Source organism: Myotis yumanensis, unplaced genomic scaffold (genome assembly GCF_028538775.1).
Source record: "Myotis yumanensis isolate MYYU_CA2020_CCGP unplaced genomic scaffold, mMyoYum1.0.hap1 SCAF_2, whole genome shotgun sequence".
Lineage (NCBI taxonomy): Eukaryota > Metazoa > Chordata > Mammalia > Chiroptera > Vespertilionidae > Myotis > Myotis yumanensis.
In genome coordinates, this window is record NW_027223753.1 from 9,083,623 (window position 1) to 9,106,375 (window position 22,753).

Genomic DNA, 22,753 nt, shown 5'->3' on the forward strand with positions numbered 1-22,753 from the left:
ACAGTGCTCCTCTGGCCCCAGCCACTGTGGCTTTAATCAAAAGAACAATCTGTTTGCCTCTGAATCAGACCCAGATTCCTTTTCCCAGCAATGCTCCCGAGGCCTCCAGGGACCCGGCAGCCCATCCCGGCTCCATCTCCGGCCCCAGGGCCCCGGCTCAGCTTCCCCTCCCCAGCCATTATCTACCCGCTCCAGTTTGGGGGAAGGTGAGCGAGAGGAGGGAGGTGATGCGTTGCCAACTGCGCCCTGCCTACCGGGCCCTCCTGGGGGGGCCTGTCCCCAGGGACCTTGGGGCCCACCTGCTTAAGGGTCCAGGTGGGCCTGCCGCGGGGCACCCTGTGAAGAAGCCCACGCCCCGCATGTGGTGCCCACCCTCTGCGTTCTCCTCGCTGCCACCTGTCCTCAGCCTGACCCCTGAAAGGCAGCCGTACCCCCGTTTTACAGACCAAGACACTGAGGCTCAGGAAGATGGAGTGACGGCCCAGGGCCACTGGGGTGAGCGAATTGGCCCTGGGACCCCCATCACCTGACTCTTGGGAACCTGGGAAGTTCCAGGCCACACTGAGGGGTACGCACCCCTCCCCCGTGCTGGGCAGGTAGGGCCACCGGCCCAAGGGAGGTAGGGAGGGGGAGGGTAGAGACCACTCGGGGTGCACACGGGACACGGGGGTGGGCAGCGGGACACGGGGGTGGGCAGCGGGGGAGGCCGCCCCCCCCGCCCCCCGCTCCAGGCCTGGGCCCAGGGAAGGGAGAAGGGGTCGCGGGAACAAAGGGAAGGGGAGAGGGCGGCCCGGGGCGAGGCCAGCCAGGTGGGGGGGGCAGGTAGAGGGCGGCTTCCGCCCTGCGGGAGCCCCGGGCCCCCTCCCCCAAGCCTCACCTTTTATGGTAAGGCGGCCGGGGCCGGGGCGGAGGGGAGCCAGGGGGCGGGGAGGGCGGAGGGGCGGGCTGCTCCGGGCTCCGTGGCTCCGGCGTCGGATCGGAGCCGGCGGGACGCGGCGGCCCAGGTAAGCTGCGCGGGGGGTGGGGGTCCCGTCCTGCCGTCCTGCCGCCCTGCCGTCCTGCCGTCCTTCCGTCCGGGCCCGCTACACACAGGTGACAGCGGGCAGCCCCGGGCCGGACGCACCCCGCCCCCAGCCGGGACCCCAGCCCCCGCTCCTGGGGGCCTGCGGGGCGGGTGCGGGGGGGTGTCCTTCGGTCTTCCGTCCCTCGGTCACTGTCCCGGGCGGGGGGAGGGCTGGGGTCCCTGCCGGAGCCGGCGCCGGAGGCGGGTGGGCGGCGGAAGCTCCCGCACAAAGGACCGCGTCCCGCACATGGATCGGATTAAAGTCCCGGCGCCCGCGGCGCCCCGCTCCCGCCCGGCTGCCTGGGGAGGGCGTCGGGTTTCCGCAGCCCCGGGGCCTCCGGGCGCCTGGACTCTGCCGGGCCGGGGAGGGAGGGCAGGGCGCAGGGCTGCCCCTCTGTGGGCCTTGGTCCCCGTGCGGGGCTGGGAAGGGGCGAGCCTGCGCGGCCCCAAGGTGTGTGCCCGTTGGCTGGGTCCTCCCCGAGCGCAGACCCGAGGACCCGGGAAGAGGCTGGGCAGCGCCTAGATTCCGGCTCTTCGTCAGCTGGGGAGCTAAGTCCTGGCCCCCCCTCCCCCCAGGAGCCCAGCCCCCAGGCCCCCCTCCGCTTCCAGGGCTGAGTAACCAGCTGTCCTTGTTGCCCTCAGGACCCAGGACCAGGATCGTGGGCACCCTCTCTCTCACCCGCTCAGCCAGCCACCCTGTAGGACAGACCTCATTGCTCTCACTTTAGGAAAAATCCGAGGCCCAGAGAGGTTCAGTGACCTGCTCAGGGTCACCCAGCAGGAAAGAGGTGGGGCCCTTGTGAACCCAGCCTGTGTGCGTCCTCCCCTTTCTTGGGGTGGGAGAGAGGGAGGGGGAACCCCTATGGAAGGCTGCTGGGACCCCTGCAGGGGCTGAGGGTGCAGTGCCTCCCCCACCTCCAGCTAAGTAAGTTTACTTCTGAGCCAAGCACAGAACAAAGCTTAGAGGGGGGTCCAGAGTTTGGGGAGGGGGGTGGCAGTAGGACCCAGGAGGGCGCTACCTGAAGGCCCTCATCCCCAGGAGGCCCTGCCCTGGGTTGCAGCCTCAGCCGGGCTGGGTGGGTGGCTGGCTGGATCTCAGCCTCCTTCCTTCCTCTTGACAGGAAATGACTTTCCTTCCCTTTGTTCCCACTTTCTCCGCTTACCCAACTGGATCTCAGATCCTGCCTGGAGGGAGGATGGGGTGGAGGGTCTGGGGTCAGCTGGCCAGGACGCTGCCCACGGGGAGCTGTCTCCCAGGTACCCCCGCCCAGGGGCAGAGGGACTGGAGGAGAGCGAGCCTTCTCCTGGGGCCTGGCTGGCCCCGCTGCCCAGGCTTTGCAATTCCCCAACTGGGCCCCTTCCCCTGGGGCCTGAAGTCCCTACAGAAACCGCAGTGTGTGTGTGTTGGGGGGGGGGTGGGGGGAGTGCCCAGCTGTGAACATCTGGCCTCAGCACTGGGACGTACGCCTGGGATGTTTTCTGAGAAACCAGCAGATCCAACTTCCTGGGGTGGAATGGGGGTCAGAGCAGGGTGGGAAGGAGGCCGAGGGCATTCACAGCGGGCTCTGGGGACAGCCCAGAGTGCACCGGCCTCGAGATAATTGGCCCGGATTGGGCCATTCTGGGGTGAGAACGGGCCTGAGAATTTGGGGGCCCCCATGACGTCCAGGAAAGAAAAGTGTGTGTCACGTCCAAGGACGCCCCGTGGACTCACGTCGGATGGTGCTCTCTCTGTTCGAATTCTGAGGCTGCCACTGTGCTTGGAAAAGTCACTTACTCTCGTGGGGCCTCACTGGCCCATCTGTCAAGTGGGGGCAGGACGGGCTGTGTGAGAATTGGGTGAGCTGAGGCACAGAAAGCTCAGCCAGCGCTGGCACACAGTGGGCACTTTATCCGCCAGTGCCCTTGTTGTCGTTTCTTGGATTTAAATCTCAGATGCCCTCTGAAACTTGTTTATAAAAATAGGTAATGAATTTGTAGAAAAGTATAAAACCAAAGACGATGACAGCCAATATAAGCATATATACACTGAGTGGCCAGATTATTATGACCACCCCATCAGTACTTGATTGACACGTCCAAGAATACTGAATATTGAAAACTTCCTAAGCAAATACTCTCAAGGTTTTATTGTTATTATTTGCATAACTAATTCACTTCATTGTACTGACGGGGTGGTCATAGTAATGTGGCCACTCTTTGTACTTCCCAACAGTGCATACAAAGCAAGAAACAAAAGGGAGGTACTTTAAAGAACTTTTGAAGATTTCTTCATATACTGGTGTCTTTTTTGGAACGGATATTTTATTATCAGACTGATCGATACATTTTAACCAAACACATAAACCAATTTAAGAGGAATTTGCAAGCATATGGTGGTGTTTTCGTTATTATTCTACGTCAGTCGCCAAGATTGCCCACGGTGGCCAGTTGGACTGTATATGGAGGGAGGCCTTTGGGTGGCCACGTGGGCTCCAAGGCCACCGTTAGGGTCCCTCGGTGCTCATGCCCTGCCCGCCCAGCCCCACTTCTCAAGGTTTGCTCTCTGGGTCCCTATTTTCTCTCCTCCCCACGAACCTGTGGGCTGGGCTCTGAGTCCTTGTCAGGGTGACCCAGCTGGAGAGAGAGAGAGAGAGAGAGAGAGAGAAAGGGCACGTTCCCCCATAGGGTGCCAAGTGCAGCTCCTGAGCTGAGTGTGGTTGGTTTGCCACCCGAGGGCCTCAGCTCAGCCTTGGCCGTGGAGGCTGCTGTCTGCAGAAACCACCCGAGAAATGAACAGTGAGCTCTCCCTGGTCGGGGAGCCACCCTGCTCCCAGGTTCATGCTTTGATGCCTGTGCCGTGCGCTGGACCCGGTCACGCAGAAATCCCAGACACGGCTGATGGCACATGCGGTCACTTAGGGAAGGAGGAGACAGGTATGGGGACAGTGAGCCAGCGTGCCCTGGGATGGGCTGTCATCGCCCCGTGGAAGCAGACAGCTGCCCAAGGAGGAGGTAATGTTTGAGCTGGGCCTCTAAGGAAAACTGAAATTCACCTTGTGGCGGAAACACTCCCAGGCAGGTGAGGGGGAAAGAGTTGAGGAAGGGTGAGAGGTCCAGGTGGTCAAAAAGAGGTTGAGGCCAGGGGAATTGGGGACTTGATTTTCAAGGTGGTCGGGAGCTGTGGAAGGCTTTTGAGTCCAGGAGAAACAGCCTCACACTCTAGAAAGATTACTCCAGGGAGCCGGTAGGAGGCAGGATCGGAGCCCACCGGGGCACCTGCAGCTTTGGATATGGGACAGGGTGCTATGATTCCAGCAATAGAATCAGCTTTGATTGAATATGGAGGCTGATGGTGGAGAAGGGGATGCTGGCCTGTGAGTGGGGCCGGAGAGGGCAGCAGAGCCAAGTGGCCAAGAACTTGGGCTCTGGGTTCAAATCCAAGTTCTGCTGCTGCATGTCCCTGAACAAGTGACTTTCTTCACCTCCTGGTGGAAGGTGGGGGTCCCCGTCTGTAAGGTGGGGATTGCAGCAGTGCCCCTCCCCCAGCAGCGTTGGGGGATTGATGAGTTAATGGGCAGAAAGCACTTAGGGCACAGAGTCGGTCTCGGTCTGATGGTTCTGTCCCCGCTGCCCCCCCACCCCCACCCCGATGCTCTGAGCGGGTCAGGCTGTCTCCCTCCCACCGAGGAGCTGGCCTGACCCTTGGGGACTTCAGTGCTCCCAGGAATCGGACCGGGTGAGGGAGGGAACTGGGGGTGTGGCCTGGGCTGGGAGGGCAGTCAGCTTGCTGGGTGGGAGCTGGAGGAGTTGTTCCTTCCTCACTTTTCCGTGGAAGAAGATTAATCACCGGGAGGTGAGCAGGGCAGGGTTGCCCTTTGCCCTCCCAGGTGTGTAGGTCGGGGGAGGGGCAGTCAGGACTATTGGGTCCCACCCTGTAGCCAAGTCACCTGGTAAACACCTGCCCGCCCCCAAGGACATCCCAGCCCCTTCCTTAGCTGGGCTGGGCTCTCTGTGTGGTGGGGTGGCCGCGCCATCTTGTTAGGAGGAGGAAGGCTCCATGCCCCGGGAGGGGTCTGTGTCCAGGAGGAGTGTACCCTGTGTCCTGAGCCCACGTTCCACTCTGTCCCCCAGCCCCCCCGGAGCGAGGCAATGGCCTCACAACCTGAGAAGCGGGTCGCCTCATCCGTCTTTATCACCCTGGCACCCCCGCGTCGAGATGAGGCTGTGGCTGAGGAAGTGAGGCGGGCAGCTTGCGAGGCCCGGCCTGGCCGCCCCTGGGAATCTGCTGCCCCCACGAAGGCACCTGGAGCTGGCTCGGCGGGGAGGCCCAGCCCCTGGACACCGCCTGGCCGGGCTGCAGCCACAGGGCCAGCTGCCCCCTCTCAGCTGCCCAATGGAGGTAAGATGGTGAGGCCTGGGCGGGAGACCCGGTCAGAGGTGCACCAGGGTGGGGGAGAGGGCGGGCTCTGAGATGGATCATTCATTTATTCATTCATTCATCGAGCACCTGCTATGTGCCAGGCAGACTCTGAAACCCATCTGCCTGGGTTTGAATCCTGGCTCCTCCACTTAAAATGGGGATGTGACGGTACCTTCCTCAAAGGTTTGTTGTGAGGATTAGATGAGTTGATTCATATGTTCAGCCCAGCACCTGTCACATAGAAAGTGTCAAATATTAAAAAAGTGTTAGCTGTTGTTACTCTTCTGGGCCAGACACTTGGGGACATGAATAAAGAGACAAAGTTGTCAGCTTGCACGAGAATTTTTCTGTCCTAGTGGGGTAAACAGATAATAAAAACACAAGTGCTATAAAGGAATGAAACACGGTGAAGAGGTAAGGAGGTGTAACTTTCTATGGGGTAGTCAGAATGGAGTCTCCAAGGAGACGGTATTTAGCTAAGGCCTGAATGACAGGGTGGAGCTGGGGGGGGGAGGGGGCGGGAGACAGGAGAGCTTGAAGGACAGTGGGAACAGCAAGTGCAAAGGCCCTGGGGCAAGGATGGGTTTGGCAGGCAGAAGGCCTGAAAGGTGGCGATGTTCTCTCTGGGGCTCTGCTGTTCTCTCACTGAGTGATCTTAGACAAGCTGTCTCCTCGCTTGGTGTCCTCTGGAAAATGAAAATGTGGTCGTGTATGTGACGCGTCCATTGCAGAACGGATACTTGGTAAATGACTGTTTTTTACCCAAACCTGAGGTGGCCCTGGTAGCGGCGATGAAGGATGACAAGCCAGGGACCCAAGGCAGGGGGGCGGCTCCTTCGCTGTCAGGGCACCAGCTGGAACAAGGAGATGTCATTTCCATTTTCCAGGGTGGCAGCTGAACCCCTCAGGATCCCCCGGTGCCTAGTCAGGCATCCTGCTAGCCTAGGGCAGCCCTGGGCAGCCATCACCATGGAAACCACGCAGAGACCAATAGGAAATGCCGATTGCTGGTACAGGAGGCCAGAAGGGGGCGAGAGAAGGGGCCACACGAGCACACACATGGGAGTACGTGGACATTCATGTAGCATGCGTCTTCATTAGGATGCAACCTCCTGCATTGATCTTTCCATCCCAACCACACAGCCTAACCACACAGCCTTGTTCAGCTGCTTCTCCAAATAGCAGAGCCAGGACCTTGGTGACCCAGATTCACACATCAGGACACGTGATCCAATGGGGAAAAAATATATCCCTTATGGGTAGGAGAGGGAGCTCAAGAAATATCATTTATAGAGCGTTGGCCTGCAGACTGAAGGGTCCTGGGTTTGATTCCAGTCAAGGGCACGAACCTCGGTTGCAGGCTCGATGTGTCTCTCTCACATCAGTGTTTCTCTCTGTCTCTCCCGCTCCCTTCCACTCTTTCTAAAAACCAATGGAAAAATATCCTCGGGTGAGAATTAAGAAAAAGAAAGACAGAAATACCACTTACTAGTAGATGCCAAATTTTCCTGGACATTCCCATGGGTTATGGGAATTGTAGGCAGAAGATCCCGGAGTGTGACAACGAAACCAGACCTTCCTCAGGAAGCCGGGCGGGGGCGGGGCAGGGGGTTGGCTAGAGGGGGAGGGGGTTCCCAGGGACTGCTCAGCCACCTTGTTTGCTGGTTGGGCGACTTTGGGGTTCAGCCTGGCAGGCGTGAGGTAAGTTCTAAGTGAGCAGCTTGGTCATGAGTCGGGTCTGACTACCAGACACCAAAGCGGCCCTGGGGCCCTGCCCGCTGTTCCACGCCACCTCCACAGCAGGCTGTCATCTGGTGTCCCCGCAGGAATCCGCCCGCATTTCTGGAGCCCTTTCATCCTGACAGAAACCCCACCCTTCTCCCTCCTCCGCACTAGGTCGGCCCCATCAGTCTCTTATTCCTACGTTGGTTTCTCTCTTGGCTTCTCTTTAAAAGGCTGCTGCCCCTCCTCCCGCTCTCTGGCTCCCTTCCTCGCTCCTGCCCTGGGCCTGGGGGCCTTCTCCTCATTCCTGCCCCGGCCAGGACCTGTCCACCTTCCGGCCTATTGTGGACTCTAGAACCTAAGGCAGGTCCTGGGAGGGGCTGCAGCATTCCTGCTGGGTCTCCTGACTGGCTCTCACACTTCAGCCACCTCAGCATCCCTGGGGGCCTGTTCAAACACAGCCGCCTGGGCCTGGGCCCCACCCGGGTGTCTGTGACTCAGCAGGTCTGCCTGGGGCCCAAGAATTTACTTTTCTTCCGCATTTCCAGGCAATGCTGACACTGGTCAGGGGGCCACACTTTGAGAACTATGGTCTGGTCCCAAGGCATGGAGCAGGTGAGATGTGGGGCTAGCAGAGCAGTTCTCGGCGTGTGGCCTTTGGACCAGCAGCCTGGGGAGCTTTGTGGAAGATGTAAATTTGGGGAACGGACCCCTCACCTGCTGGGTCAGGAGCTCCGGGGTGACGCCCAGCCCCCTGCAGTTGAACAAGCCCCCCTGAGTCTAGTGGGGTGCTCACAGGGCCGGAACAAGCTTCCCATCTGTACAGTCCCCTCAGCCCTTGGGACAAAGGAGAGGGCTTCATGATCTGCATCCGATGGACAGGAAACCTGAAGCCCGGGGAGGAGCCGGTGAATTAGCAGAGCCTGGACCAAGCCCAGGTCTTTACGGGCAGGGCCCTGGGCGCGTTCCCTTTGCCATGAGTGTCTCGGGCAGGGCACAGGGCGGCCCTGCCTCGCTGCAGCTGGCCTCCCTTGTGCCTCCGAGACAGGAGGTGGGCAGAGTGCCTCCGTGTCTCTTCTCCCAGGACACTTTTATATATACATATATTTATTTATTATTATTATTTTTTTATTTCAGAGAGGAAGGAGGAGAGAGAGAAAGAGAAAAAAGCATCAATGATGAGAGAGAATCATTGATCGGCTGCTTCCTACACATCCCCCATTGGGGATCAAGCCACAACCCAAGCATGTGCCCTTGACCAGAATCGAACCTGGGACCCTCCAGTCTGCAGGCCAATGCTCTATCCACTGAGCCAAACCAGCTAGGACCACTTTTTTTAAAAAAATATATTTTATTGATTTTTTACAGAGGGGAAGGGAGAGGGATAGAGAGTTAGAAACATCCATGAGATAGAAACATCCATCAGCTGCCTCCTGCATACCCCGCACTGGGGATGTGCCCGCAACCAAGGAATATGCCCTTGACCGGAATCGAACCTGGGACTTTTCAGTCCACAGGCCGACGCTCTAGCCACTGAGCCAAACTGGTCAGGGCCACTTTTTTTTTTTTTTTTAAAGAGAGACTGAGAGAGAGAGAGAGAGAGAGAGAGAGAGAGATGGATCGGTTGTGTTTGCACCCGACTGGGAATTGAACAGCAACCTGGGTATGTGCCCCGACCGGGAATTGAACCCACCACTTTTTGGTGTACGAGATGATGCTCCAACCGACTGAGCCACACGGGTCAGGGCTGGGACACTGTAGGGCAGTGACAGGATTTTCATGGGCATGTCCTGCAGCCCCCACCACAGCTTCTCTCCTGGCCCCGTCCCCTCCTGGAGTGGCTGGATAGGGAGGGCCTGGGGCTGAGACAGGAGCTCTGATTGGCCAGCCCCCTCCCCCTCCCTGCCAGGAGCCTGGAAAGGCTGTGCGCTGGGACTGAGGACCACATCCTTGATGTCACTCCTGTCCCGTGTGTCCGCGCGTTTGCTGTTGGATAGGGGGGGGGGTGTGTGTGTGTTTAATGAGACTTTCAGACACACAGAAGTAGAGCAGCACAAGGAACCCTGAGGACTCCACATCCTGTTGCAACCATTGCTAAGACTTCGCCACTTTTGTCATATCGATCCCTTTCTTTCCTTTTCTGAAGTATTTTAGAGGAAACTCCAGTTATCGGGTCATTTCAGCCCCCGTTCTTCAGGACACATCTCTAAATTCGGGCTTTTTTTTTTTTTTAACGTAACCATGAGGCCAAACAAAATCAGCAGGAATGCCTTATGATTATCTAGTACATAATCCATAACTAATTTGCCCTGAGTTGTCATAAAAATGCCCTTTAGCTGTTGGATTGTAGTGGAATGAATGCGTTACACGGGGTCTTGCCTTTCTCTTGAGCTGTATCATCTAGTGGGATTTTTAGCTTTTCCCCGTCTGGGAAATGAGGAGAATTAAATGAGATGATTCATGCTTTGAATCAGGATCCAACAAGGTCCGTACAAAAGCTGTCCAATAAAAACAACGTGTGCCCGGCCGGTGTGGCTCAGGGGATGAGCTTCGACCTGTGAATCTGGAGGTCACAGTTTGATTCCCGGTCAGGGCACATGCCCCGGTTGTGGGCTCAATCCCCAGCGTGGGGCGTGCAGGAGGCAGCTGATCAATAATTCTCAACATTGATGTTTCCATCTCTCCCTCTCCCTTCCTCTGTGAAATCAATAAAAAATATATATAGATATCTATATCTATATATATATATATATATACACATATATATATATATAGTGAACCACAAACGTAAGCATCGTATGTAATTTAAATTTTTCTAGGATCCACATTGAAAAAAAGTAAAAGAATTAAGTGATATTACTTTTCATAATACGTTATGCAACCCAGTATATAAAGACTGTCATTTCAGCGTATGATCATCATAAAGGTGATTATGAGGTAGTTTGCATTCCTTTCTCTGTCCTGAGTGTCCCAGCCCATCTCGGTGTGGGCTGGAGGCAACGTCATAGGACAGGACAAGTGTAAACACTCTATGTGGTCCTTTTCCTCTAAAGTCTCTTAATTCTGAGGAAGACCCCTCCCTCTCCTCCCCTCCCCCCCCCCCCCCCCCCACTGACGGGGGGTCAGGAGGGAAGCTGTAGTGTGGGTGCGAGTCTCGCTGTCCCAGGTGCTGCCGGTCCAGGAGCCAGTCTTTGAGAACCACAGCTTCGGGGTTGGTGTTGCTTGTATCCCCGCAAGGGCCTTCTAGCAGGGATTCGGGGCACACTGGCACCCAGGTTTGGGGGGAGGCTGCTTTGACAGCTACTGTTCTCTGAGCCTGTGCCACATGCCAAGCGCTTGCCTGCATCATCTCATCGTGTTCGTAACAACCCTCGGCAACTGATACCCATTTTCCAGCTGAGAAAGCTGAGACCCGGAGAGACCACGGCTTCTGCCTGAGATCACATCGCATCAGGCCAGTGGCAGGGTCAGAGATGGACCCCAGGTCTGGGTGCCCCTGGGCCTGAGCCCTCGGCCACCACGCTGCGTAACTCCCCCTTCCGCTCGCAGGCCGTTCTCTTCCGCCTCCTTCCCGGGATGGCGAGGACGCACTCCCGGACCTGGACCTCCTCCCACCTCCGCCGCCCCCACCAGCATACCTGCCTCCTCCTGAGGACGAGCTCCCAGCCCCGGTGGGGGCCGCACTCATTTCTGACTTAGAGCAGCTACACCTGCCCCCACCCCCACCACCATCACAGGTATGCGACCCGGACCCTGGCGGAGCCCTGTGGGCCAAGGAGGGAGGGTCTGAGTTTGCTGGGCCTTTAGGGATGTTAAGCCTGGAGATTGTTTGGTCCGTTCTCCTGTTTGAGGACAGCCCCTCTTTGAAGCTCTTTGAGGCTGTAAAAGTGATTGTGTCCCCTTTCCCCATCAGGCCCCTTCAGCTCTGAGAAGACGTTCCCCTGGGTCTGACCCACATCCCTTATGCGACATATGAAGCCCATTTTAAAAATATGTGTGTGTGCGTGTGTGTGTGTGTGTGTGTGTGTGTGTGTATTTTTAATTTCAGAGAGGAAGGGAGAATGAATGTGTTACACGGGGTCTTGCCTTTCTTTTGAGCTGTATCATCTAGTGGGATTTTTAGAGAGATAGAAACATCAATGATGAGTGATAGTCATTGATCGGCTGCCTCCTGCACACCCCCCACTGGGGACAGCCTATAACCTAGGCATGTGCCCCAACCGGGAATCGAACCCGTGACCTCCTGGTTCCTGGGTGGATGCTCACCGCTGAGCCACACCTGGCTGGGCTGAAGCCCATTTTTATTTTTTTATAATTCTTTATTGTTGAAAGTATTACATATGTCCCTCCCCCGCTCCAGCCCGCCCCCGTCCCTCTGGGGACCACCCAGAACCCACCCCAGGCCTTCAGCACCTACTGTCTGTGCCATGGGCTAGGCATATACGCACACAAGGCCTTTGGTTCACTGCCTCCCACCCACCCTCCCCGCCTCCCCTTGAGGGTCCGCACTCTGTTCCATGTGAAACCCATTTTTGATCCTCTGCCTTTAACAGAGGCCACTGTAGAAACGGGAGGGGCTCCGGGCCAAGGAAAAATCCTGATTCCAGGAGCTTCCTTAGAAGGAGAAGGAAGTGGCTTTACGGGTCAGGGGAACCCAGACAAGGAGCTGGGGGCCCTGGGCTCCAGCCGCCCCTGTGACCTTCCTGCTGAGTGACCTGAGCTGGGTCACTCACTTCTCTGGGCCTCGGCCTCCTCCTCTGTTCCCTGGGGCTCGCTGTGCCTGGTGCCACCAGATCAGGAGCAGAACTGAGAGGGCGGGCGTGTGGGGTCCCCGCTGGATGACTTCTCTCCTTCCCCCCACCCCTGTGTCCCCACAGTCCCTGGCAGAGGGGCCTCCATCCCAGCCTGGGCCCAGTCGACTCAGGCCCGCAGAGGAGGAGCTGCCGCCTCCCCCAGAGGAGCCTGTTGGCTTCCCGGAGAGAGAGGCGTCCACAGGTAAAGGCACAGGGAACCACAGGCCCTTGGGGGGGTAGGGGGGTCCCCGGGGGCCCTCGGGGGGCTGGCCTGGACTTCCATGTGGGAACTAGGACAGCAGGGACCACCGGTGTCTTCTCCAGCTCACGGTTCAGTGACGGGCCTTATAGTTGTACCGCAACTTTTTTTTATTGCCTTAACTGTTTCTCCTTTAGCACTAAAACCCACTTAAAATTGTTCACCAGATTTGCTCTGATAGCAAAAATACCTTGAATTTTTCTCACTATTTAATTTTTTGAGTAGAGAAGAACCTCACCTCGTACAAAATAGAAACCATGGGAAGGTACACAGCGTGCTCTTCCCGCTGCCCCCTCCCCGCATCACTCTATTTCCTTCCCGACAGCCTCTGTGGTTAACATCTGTATATTCTTCCAGATGTTTTATGTGTATGTAAGCAAAATGTATCCACTCCCCCCACCCCCATTTTGCCACAAATAGGAGCAGACTCCACGCTGTTCTGCACATTCTTTCCTTCGGGCATCTTCGAGCTCATTCCACATCAGAACGTAAAGTGGCTCCTTGTTCTTTTTCTCGGCTGCATAGTATTCCTCAGCGTGGCCCTACCGTGTGCATTGAACCAGTCGCCTATGAACAGGCACCGAGGTGGCTTCTTGCTGTAAAAAACGAGGCGGAGATGAATTGTCTTGCACGTGGGTTGTTTGGCCTGTGTGCAAGTTTGTGAAGTAAATTCCTGGGAGAGAGAGTGCGGTGGCCAGAGGGGGTGCATTTGTAACTCCGATATTTTTGCCAAATTGCCCTTCACGATCGGCCCGATCTACACTCCTGCTGGCAGGTCGGCGTGAGCGCTTGCCCGCAGCCTCTCCAGCGCCATGTTACTCACTTTATAAACAGCATTCAGTGCTTACCACGCACCAGAAGGCCTTCGCCACCCCAAGGTTCTGAACTCATTCTCCTCTGGTTTCTCCTAGTGTCCTCAGGTTTCATGTTCCACATCTTCCACACATTTGGGATGATCTGGGTGTGAGGTGTCCTGAGGGAGGCCTCCCCCCACCTTAATGTTTTTGCCGATGAGAACACAGTTGTCCTGACACTGCATCTCTTTCCAAAGGCCATTTGCCTTGCTTTCTATTGATCCTCATGACCCTCCCTAGGAACGAGGTCACACTAGGACCCCCGGGGGCACGGGGCAGAGACCTGGCACTCTGGGCACGTGTGGGTGGTGACTGGGTACAGTGCTCCCAGGCTGGGCAGGTCATGGCCTGTGTCCCTTCCACCCCAGATGTCTGTGCCTTCTGCCACAAGACTGTGTCCCCCCGAGAGCTGGCCGTGGAAGCCATGAAGAGGCAGTACCACGCCCAGTGCTTCACGTGCCGCACCTGCCGCCGCCAGCTGGCCGGGCAGAGCTTCTACCAGAAGGACGGGAGGCCCCTTTGCGAACCCTGCTACCAGGTACCCCCCGCCCCGGCCCCCCTGCAGCAGCTCCCCCGGTGCCAGGCACTGAGCTGGGCGCTTGGGAGACGTTATATTATTTCATTCACAACAACCCCGGGAGGTAGGCACTACTGACCCATTTCACAGATGAGGAAGCTGAGGCTCAGAGACGGGGAGGAGCTCAGCCAAGGTGTATTAGTTTCCTGTGACTAATATAACATTACCACAAACTTGGTGGCACCAAACAGCACACACTTACCCTCTTACAGTTCCGGAGATCAGAAGTCCAAAATCAGTTTTACTGAGTCAAAAATCAAAGTGTTGAGCTCTACTCCCACGCCCCAATCTCTAGGGGAGAATCCGTTTCCTGGCCCTTTGCAGCGTCTAACTCGGCATTCCTTGCATTCCTGGGTTCCTTGGTCCACTTTCAGTCAGCAGGGTAGCATCTTGCTTCAATATCACACTTCCTGTGTCAAGTCTCCCTCTGGCCCTCTCTCACGGGGACACTTACGGTGGCATTCGGGGTCCACCTAGATAACACTGGGTGCTCTCCCCACCTCAGGGGCCTGTACTCAGTCACATTGCCGTTCGAGGTAGTCACAGGTTCCAGGGGCGAGGACCTGGGTGTCTTGGGGGTTGTCACTCACCTCTCACACCAGGTCACGCTCCAGACGGTGGTGGAGCTGGGGTCCTACCCAGGCCCATCTAGTTCTGGGGCCCGCCTGTGGTCTGGCCGCTCTTACCGAGAGCCGTGAGATCTGCTGCATGATTTCAAGGGGGAGTCGGTGTCACCTCCGGGTACAGAATACAGTCTGGGAGCGCTGGTTTGGGTGCCAAGGTATTGGAATTGCTGACTCTGCGAGGGGGTGTGGTGGTGTTTATAGTGTGGTGTGCACACCACTCAGACGCATCACCTGGATGTGCGGAGGCCTCACCTTGTCCTCCTGAATTGGCAGCACCTGGCAATCTGCATATGTGCATAAAAGACCCCTACAGTTCGTTGCTCCTGAAAGTGGAGCATGGAATTTGACCCTGAGCTTCCGAGTGGCCAAAGGGAAAAGGGGAAGAGTTTCAAGGTTTATCGTCCATAAGGAAAAAAAGCACACCGGTTTCTCTCGGCATTCCTTTTCCTGACTCTGAGATTGAGGAGAAGTTTCTTCTACGGGCCCTCGTGGACCCTGGCCTCAGCATTTCCTAGTAACAGAACATGCAGCCATCGCTTCGTAGCAGGACTCCTTACTGTAAGCCAGAGACACAAGGCCAGGCACGATCCATTTTAGGGAAGAGTGGAGGTTTGTTGATCCATTTAGGGAATAGTGGCCGTAGTTATAGGTCACTGGCATGGATTCGAGCTCCTCTCCTGTACCCCTGGCCTGGGTCAGCCTCAGAGCTGGTGTGAAGCCCCCGTGGCAAGGAGTGGGCACATGTGTGGGATGGCTCTGAGGCATGGGCCCTCTGTCCCAGGACACCCTGGAGAAGTGCGGCAAGTGTGGCGAGGTGGTCCGAGAACACATCATCAGGGCCCTGGGCCGGGCCTTCCACCCAACCTGCTTCACGTGTGTGACCTGTGCCCGGTGCATCGGGGATGAGAACTTCGCCCTGGACAGCCAGAACGAGGTGTACTGCCTGGACGACTTCTATCGGTACGAGGGGGCTCTGGGCTCTGGGTGAGCAGGGAGGACAGGTGGGACTCGGGCAGAAGCGCGGAACTGAGCCTGAGTCCTGGGTCCAAGCTTTCCTGCAGAAACCGGGTCTGCCTGGTCCACACCCTCTACCTGGCCAGGTACCTGATTGCAGCTACCTTTGTTTTTAAATATATTTATTTGATCTCAGAGAGGAAGGGAGAGGGAAAAAGAGAAACATCATTGATGAGAGAGAATCATCAATCGACTGCCTCCTGCATGCCCCCCACTAGGGATCGAGCCCACAACCCGGGCACATGCCCCTGACCAGAATCGAACCCGGGACCCTTCAGTCCGAAGGCCGACACTCTATCCACTGTGCCACACCAGCCAGGGCTGCAGCTGGCTTTTTGAGCACCTACACTGTGCACTGCCCTTGGGTTAGGCTATTTCATCCTCAAAACTAATATAGTAGTAAATTAAGAACAGAAAGCTTCATTGCATCAAGCCACAAAGTATGCATACATCACTTCCTGTAGGGCAGGTACTATTCAGGGTTCCATGTTACCAAATGTGGAAACTGAGGCACACAGCAGGTAAGTGCCCAGGGTCTCCCAGCCGGTGGGTATGGAAGCTTCAACAAATGCCTGTCAGCCTGAATCTGGGGCCTTGCCCTCAACCTCCAGATCACAGTGCCTCCCTCGGAGCTGGAGCCTTAAGAAGCAGTAGCGAGCCCCAGTGACTGTCTCAGCGGTTGAGTGTCAACCTATAAACCAGGAGATCAGGGCTCCATCCCCGGTCAGGGCACATGCCGGGCCTCTGGGTTCCATCCCAGTAGAGGGCGTGCAGGAGGCAGCCGATCAGTGATTCTCATCATTGATGTTTCTATCTCTCCCTCTCCCTTCTTCTCTCTGAAATCAAGAATGACATTTAAAAAGAAAAAAGAAAAAAGAGAGAAGAAAAAGTAGCATCCTATAATACAAGACCAATGAAATGGGCCCCGGCCCGCCCCCACAACTCACGTGAGAAGTCTCTGCTTTCTCAAACGCTGACGTGCCCCAGTCACTTCCTTGCCTCGAGCTAATTATACCCTGGGAAGCTGGGTCTAATTACACACGTCTCTCCACCGTTCCTGCCAGGAAGAAATAGGCCTTTGCGGTTGTACTCCAGGTGCAGTCACATAGCAACAGGTCTGAAATAGCACTGGGAGCTGAAAGAGAGCCAGCCCCCGTTCTGACAGCTAATTTCTGTGGTTGGCGCGAGCGCCTCCCCAGCGTGGGTTTCTTTCCCTCTAGGAAATTTGCCCCTGTATGCAGCATCTGTGAGAATCCCATCATCCCCCGAGACGGGAAGGATGCCTTCAAAATCGAGTGCATGGGAAGAAACTTCCATGAAAATTGCTACAGATGCGAGGTGAGTAGAGCGGTGATTTAATGATGCTGCGGGTTCTGTTCGCCACCGCCCGGCCCCTGGGCCTGGGACAGGTCAGGGTCGGGCTCGGCCCCCTGCCCAATAGCAAAAATAAATAAGAATGGAAATAAGCCTTAGCTGGTTTGGCTCAGTGGATAGAGGTTGGCCTGCAGACTGAAGGGTCCCCAGTTTGATCCAGCCTGGGTTGTGGACTCCATCCCCATTAGTGGGCGTGGAGGAGGCAGCCGATCAATGATTCTCTCTCATCATTGATGTTTCTATCTCTCTCTCCCTCTCCCTCCCTCTCTGAAATCAATAAAAATATATCCCTTTTTAAAAGAGAATGAAAATAGTTACAAATAGAGTCTATTAATCAGAATTCTTTGGATTAATGATAGAAACTAAACCTGTTTTCCGCAAGAAAGGGAACCACAGGCCCAGCTGTGGTGGCTCGGTGGTTGAGCTTTGACCCGTGAACGGAGAGGTCATAGGTTCAATTCCTGGTCAGGGCACATGCCCGGGTTGTGGGCTTGATCCCCACTAGGGGTTGTGCAGGAGGCAGCTGATCAATTGATGATTCTCTCTCATGATTGATGTTTCTCTCCTCCCTACTTCTCTCCCTAAAAATCAATAAAAAAAAACTTCAGAAAGAAAGAAAGGGAACCATGGGGAGGCTCATGGTGACATCATTAATGATATCCTTAGGGCGCTCTCTCTCTCCATTTCTCTGCCTTTTTTTATGTGTTTGCTTCATCTTCTCTTCCTATGGGCTGATCCTCTGTAAGGACGCGGATGCAGTGCATGGGCCAGGTTTATGTCCTTTTAACTTAGAAACCACATCCAGGATCACATTCAACCCCAAGAAGGCCTCTGATTGGCTCAGTGTGAGTCACATGCCTATTATGGACCAATTGTAACTGGACAATCAGGGGTTCCAGGCTGCCTGCCACTACTTGAGCCAATTAAGCAGAGACAGGGTTGAAGCATATACGTATGAGCATTTATTCCAATACTGCCGGCAGCACGGGGGAGCAGAGGGTCATCCACAGAACTCTGCTCTGCAACCCCCCATGAGCCAGCTGCTTACATAGGGCAGGACAAGGATTACGTGGGAGAGTAAGAATGACAGGCTTGGGGAAGTAGGCAAGGTGTAATGGTCACAGGTACCAGGCAATGTGGGCTGGGGGGTCACAGAGGGCGGGCACCTCCGGGACTAGATTGTCTCAGCCATGAGGTTGTAAATCTTTCCATAATGAGAGGCGGTTCTCGGGAAAGGAGGCTGGACTGCATTCCGATGTGAGCCCTCATGTCCCAGGGCACACAACTCAGCCAGGTGAGAACGTGCTTCCTCTAATCAAAATAATCACGGTTACCAGAGCATGGTTCATATTTCTTACAATTATAGCTAGTCCCTAATATTCTAGTTCTGCTCCTAACACAATCACTGGCCAGGGGCTACGGGGCCAGAGGCAGAACCATATGAAACAGGAGTTGATACAACTGTAGGAAGGAAGAAGAAAGGGATGCAAGGCAGACTCACACCACAGACGTCCCTTCTGGATGCTGGGAAAGAGCACCTTTAAACCAGCGTTGAGACTTCCCTAGGCGGTTTGGCTCAGTGGATAGAGCTTCAGCCTGCGGACTGAAGGGTCCCAGGTTTGATTCTGGTCAAGGGCACATGTCTGGGTTGCAGGCTTGAACCCCAGTAGCGGGTGTGCAGGCGACAGCCAATCAATGATTCTCATCATTGATGTTTCTCTCTCTCCCTCTCCCTTCCTCTCTGAAATCAATAAAAATGTATTTTTAAAAAATTAATTAAAAACACATAAGTAAACAAATCAATAAGCATGGGGACTAAAAAGGCAGCGATGGCGTCTCACCAGGGTGGTGGTAGAGGAAGTGATGCTTATGGCGGGTCTTGCGGGATGAGTTTGTCAGGTATTCAGAGAGGGGAAAGGACCTCCACAAAGAGGCAAGGCCTGTAAAAACCCACTTTGGCGTGAGCAAGCCTGAAGGATCGGAGCAAGTGCCCCGGCGAGACATGCCCAGGGAGTCACACAGGCCCCCACACTCAGAAACGTTGAAGCTCTGCTGTTACCATCATGACAGTCTTCATGTTTGAACAGGCGTGTGAGTTTTCATTCCCTCCCCCTGGGCCCTGCAAATTATATAGTCAGTCCTGTTGGGGAGGCTCTAGGAGTCCCCCCTACCTTCCACGGTCACCTCCGTGCCGCTGAGGTGTCTGTCTTCTCCGGTGATGGTGAAATGGTAGCAGCTTTACGGGTGTCACCTAAGTGGGAGCTCCCAGGGCAAACCTCTTAATCAGCCGTGAGTAATTCTTGTTCATGCAGATAATGGGACCAAGAGGCTGTGTTCACGGAGTGTGACAGGGGAGCTTGTCCGGAAGTTGACAGATCGCTGCATAATCATGTTGTCTTTGCTGCTTAGAGTCCAAAGTCCGACTGATAACGCATCTTGAAAGAACAATGAGGAAAGTAGAGCACTGTCATCACCCCCACAGCCCTCCGAAGGTCCAGGGCTGACTTGCATCTCCCTGGGCCCGGTTAGTGGGCACACACCCCTCCCTGCATGCCCTTGGTCAGCGTGGCCAAGGCTGCCGGGCCTCCCGGGCTGCTGCTGCAGAGCGTCAGTTGGGACTCCAGCAGTTATGCTCCAGGTGGGAAGGCTCAGACCTCGGCGGCCTGGAGCTGATGGGGGTGCTGCTTCTCCAGGAAGGGAGACGGGTTTTGAGGTGCCGTCCACACTCCTCTCGTCAGCCCTGTTCCATGTGGTCCCCGTTACTTACTTCCATTGCTGGGAGGGGAACAATACTTTTGTACCTGGGTCATGTTTTTTTTTAAATTTATGAAATGTTTTCGTGGACGTCGCCTTATTTAATCAACTATGACGATCTTGTGAGATGGGAGTTATTGTCTCCATTTAAGATGGGGAAACAGGCTGAGAAAAGAGGTTCCAATCCTTGTTCGCCTGGACCAGGTCTAGCCAGCTGTCTGCCACCCAAAGCTCCTTCCCAGGCCGTGTGACTCGGTCATAGTGGAGATGTTTCCTCACTTGATTCTAATTTAGAAGAGGTCACATGTGCCCCTTGGGGACTGTGTGTTTGGCGCTGATGCTCTCAGAATGCCAAACAAGCAGCGGACGGGAATAACAGGGCTCCCCGGCATTGAATAGTCCTTGAGAGACTCCAGGTGCAGTTGCAGAAAAGAGACGCACGAGGGCGCCCTCTGCTGGCCTCGCTGGGTCCGAAGGGCACCCGTGTGCCCAAAGTCGTCTCTGTGGGGACCAACTGATGAATGCAGCTTCCAGGGGATGCGAGCCACGCCCTGAGCCGAGGCCGCGGGCATTCATCGTCCCCATTATTACTCCCCAGCATGTGCCCTGGTGCAGCTCAGATGAGGCAGGGGCTTACGAGACGGGTGGACTGAGCAGGCTGGGCTCCAAACCCCCACCTTCCTGGTCTGACATCCTTCGGTGATTTGAAAAATTGGCATTTTAAAGTGTGTGCCAGTGTTGAAGCTGTGCAGGAAGTGGAGCGATAAGAAGCCCTCTGGGCCCTGAGTCTGGGACCGGGGGCCAGCCCCACCCCTTCCTGGGCCTCAGTTTCCCCACCTGTGCGGTGAAGGCCGGGACTGGTTTAGTTATTCACTCAGCCGCTACTTATTGTGAGCCCACGGGGCACCAGGCTCTGGGCTGGACGGGATCCAGCAGGAAGCAGGGTTACTGCCTCGCAGAGGTTACATCCTAAAGGGCTGCTGGGTGGTGGCTAAGCCTCTTCTAGCTCTTTCCGTAACCCCTCAAGGGATGTCTCCCAGTGTCCTCAGCTGTCCCCTCGACTGATGCTGCTCTCATCACTCACAGCCCCGCGTGGGGGAATCGCCGCGTGCCTTGTCTTCCCTGATGGAGACCTGGCCCAGGTGTGCTGGGGGGGACAGGAAGGAGGAGTCTGTTCACGCAGATGCTGGGCGAGCCCCTCCCTGGGGAGGGTCCATGCTGCCTCAGGCCTGGGGTCCACCCGCATGTCTCTTGTCCCCACAGGACTGCAGGATCCTCCTGTCCGTGGAGCCCACGGACCAAGGCTGCTACCCGCTGAACGACCGTCTCTTCTGTAAGCCGTGCCACGTGAAGCGGAGCGCTGCGGGGTGCTGCTGAGGGCACCCACCGCTCGCCCCGGTCGGGGTCCCTTCCCTGACTCAGTTTCCCTTCCTGGCCTGCTCTTGCACAGTTCCCTTCCGAGCCACTACAGGGACCAGCCCATCCCGTCTGGTATGCAGGGCTGAGCCACCCCGGCCCCAGCCTCCTCCCAGCTCAGCGGTGGCTATAGATGGTGCCCCTCAGACTGTCACCTCTTCCTTCCATCTTCTGGGCACGGGGCATCTCTATACCATGAGTATCACCCCTGGGTGCTCATGTCCGAGGCTCTGGCCGCTCTTGTGTGCTGGCCTTGACCCCCCATTTCCAAGAGTGAGTTGGGGCGAGTTTCGGGTGGCACCCTGGGCCCCTAGCAATGACACTTTAGCTGTCCCATAAGGTGCTGAGATCAGCCCTGGCTTGCAGGACTGAGCCGTTTGAGTAAAACTCCAAGGTTCCTTAAAAAGCGCTTTTTAAAAAATTTAAATGATGGGAAACATTCTTTGGATTTTGTTTTTGTTGGGGATGGTTGTATCTTAATAGGAAATGTCTCCCGTTTGTTCATAAATGGACAGGAATGGTGGTGCATGGCCGTGGCCTTCTCACCCGGGGACAAGGGGCCCAGGCCCAGCTGTGAACCTAGGACGAGGGCAGGAGGAAAGGGTGGCCTGTGCCGACACCCAAGGACGTTGGCCTCGCTCCACCCTGCGGCCTGGTGCTCCTGTGTGTGAGTCAGCTGACATTGACCGGGGAACAGGGTGCAGGTGCTCTGGGTGTTCCTCCTGCAGCCTTGATGGAGGCTGTGCACCCCCCCCCCCCCAACACCCACCCTCCTTCAGGACAGTGCCGGGGGGTGCCCCTTCAGCGCCTTGGTCATCTCCCCAAGTCCCACTTGGACCCTCCCACCTAGGCTGCCCTGAGACCACTGCCTCTTCAAGGCCACACCTAGAAGATCCATCTTCCCTTTTAAGGAAAATCACTTTTGTTGCTTTGTAATCTCTGAGGCATTTTGTAGAACATGAACAGATGAAGACGTGCTTTGCTCCCTGGGGTCTTGATGCATCACAGGCTCCTAGGAGGCTGCCCCAGGTCCCCAGCTCCGAGAGCTTGTCTGTAGAGCCCCTTAGGGCTTCAGAGCAGAGCACAGCTTCTTGCCTGAAGCTGGGAGGAGGGGGTCCCAGACTCCAGGGCTTCACGTACCACCCCCACAACGGTCATCATCAAAGCCCTCACGTTCTCTCGTTTACTTAATACTCTCTTTAAATCAACATACTTTTTTTTTTTACTCCCAACTTTAGTCTTGTGTGAACAATATATCCATGCAGTCACTGTTGATGTGCTAGTTCTATTTTTTTCCTATTATACATGGAAATAAATGCGTAACTATTAGAAGTCCATCTGTGTTCCGCCTAAGATCTCGCCTAGCTAGACACGAACCTTTGGGAGTAGCCCTGGGACAATGCTCATTGGGGGTCTGCTCACAGTGGCACGAGTGTAAGTGCATCCTTCCCTGCAAAGGTGCTCGGCTCAGCAGATCGGAGGACTCATGCCCAGCAAGCAACTCGGATCTCAGACCTGGCGCTGACGCTCAACAACGTGGACTAGTTCTGAAGCCTCTGAGCCTTGATTTTCTCATCTGTAAGATGGGAACAACTTTAATATCCATCATATAAGGTTGCTGTGATGGACAGAATGTTGGGCTGGCGGGTTTCTGACTAGTTAACCGAGTCACCTGCTCCCTCTGGGCCGCTGGGCAGTAGTACTTGGTCATCACTCCTTGTATCAGCATTCCTCAATGGCCCTGTTGCGGCCCATCCATGAGAGACATGCCCCAGGCAACAAAGTGGGGTTCATTGTGCTTGCTTAGGAGGGACTCACAGGACTTGGGCAGGTGCTGAGGAATTGGGAGAGGAGTTAAGGAAGTGGGGGTTTGCTCCGAGTGTGTGCTCTCCGGAAGCA

The 22,753-nt window shown here is 55.9% G+C and overlaps 1 protein-coding gene across 5 annotated transcripts; it reads left to right on the top strand.

Annotated features, from left to right (window-relative positions):
- The first annotated feature begins 97 nt into the window (after nucleotides 1-97).
- Nucleotides 98-22,189, top strand: FBLIM1 (filamin binding LIM protein 1). Of its 5 annotated transcripts, none has more exons than XM_070404168.1 (8): nucleotides 98-206; nucleotides 5,177-5,444; nucleotides 10,737-10,924; nucleotides 12,065-12,182; nucleotides 13,462-13,631; nucleotides 15,078-15,256; nucleotides 16,531-16,648; nucleotides 20,702-22,189. In XM_070404168.1, the coding sequence occupies exons 2-8, from the start codon at nucleotides 5,195-5,197 to the stop codon at nucleotides 20,813-20,815; spliced, it is 1,137 nt and encodes a 378-aa protein (XP_070260269.1). In that variant the 5' UTR covers nucleotides 98-206; nucleotides 5,177-5,194; the 3' UTR covers nucleotides 20,816-22,189. The 5 variants fall into 5 exon arrangements, with proteins under 5 accessions (XP_070260269.1, XP_070260268.1, XP_070260266.1 ...); XM_070404167.1 differs by lacking the exon at nucleotides 98-206 and adding an exon at nucleotides 518-596; XM_070404165.1 differs by lacking the exon at nucleotides 98-206 and adding an exon at nucleotides 937-1,004.
- Nucleotides 22,190-22,753: the final 564 nt, after the last annotated feature.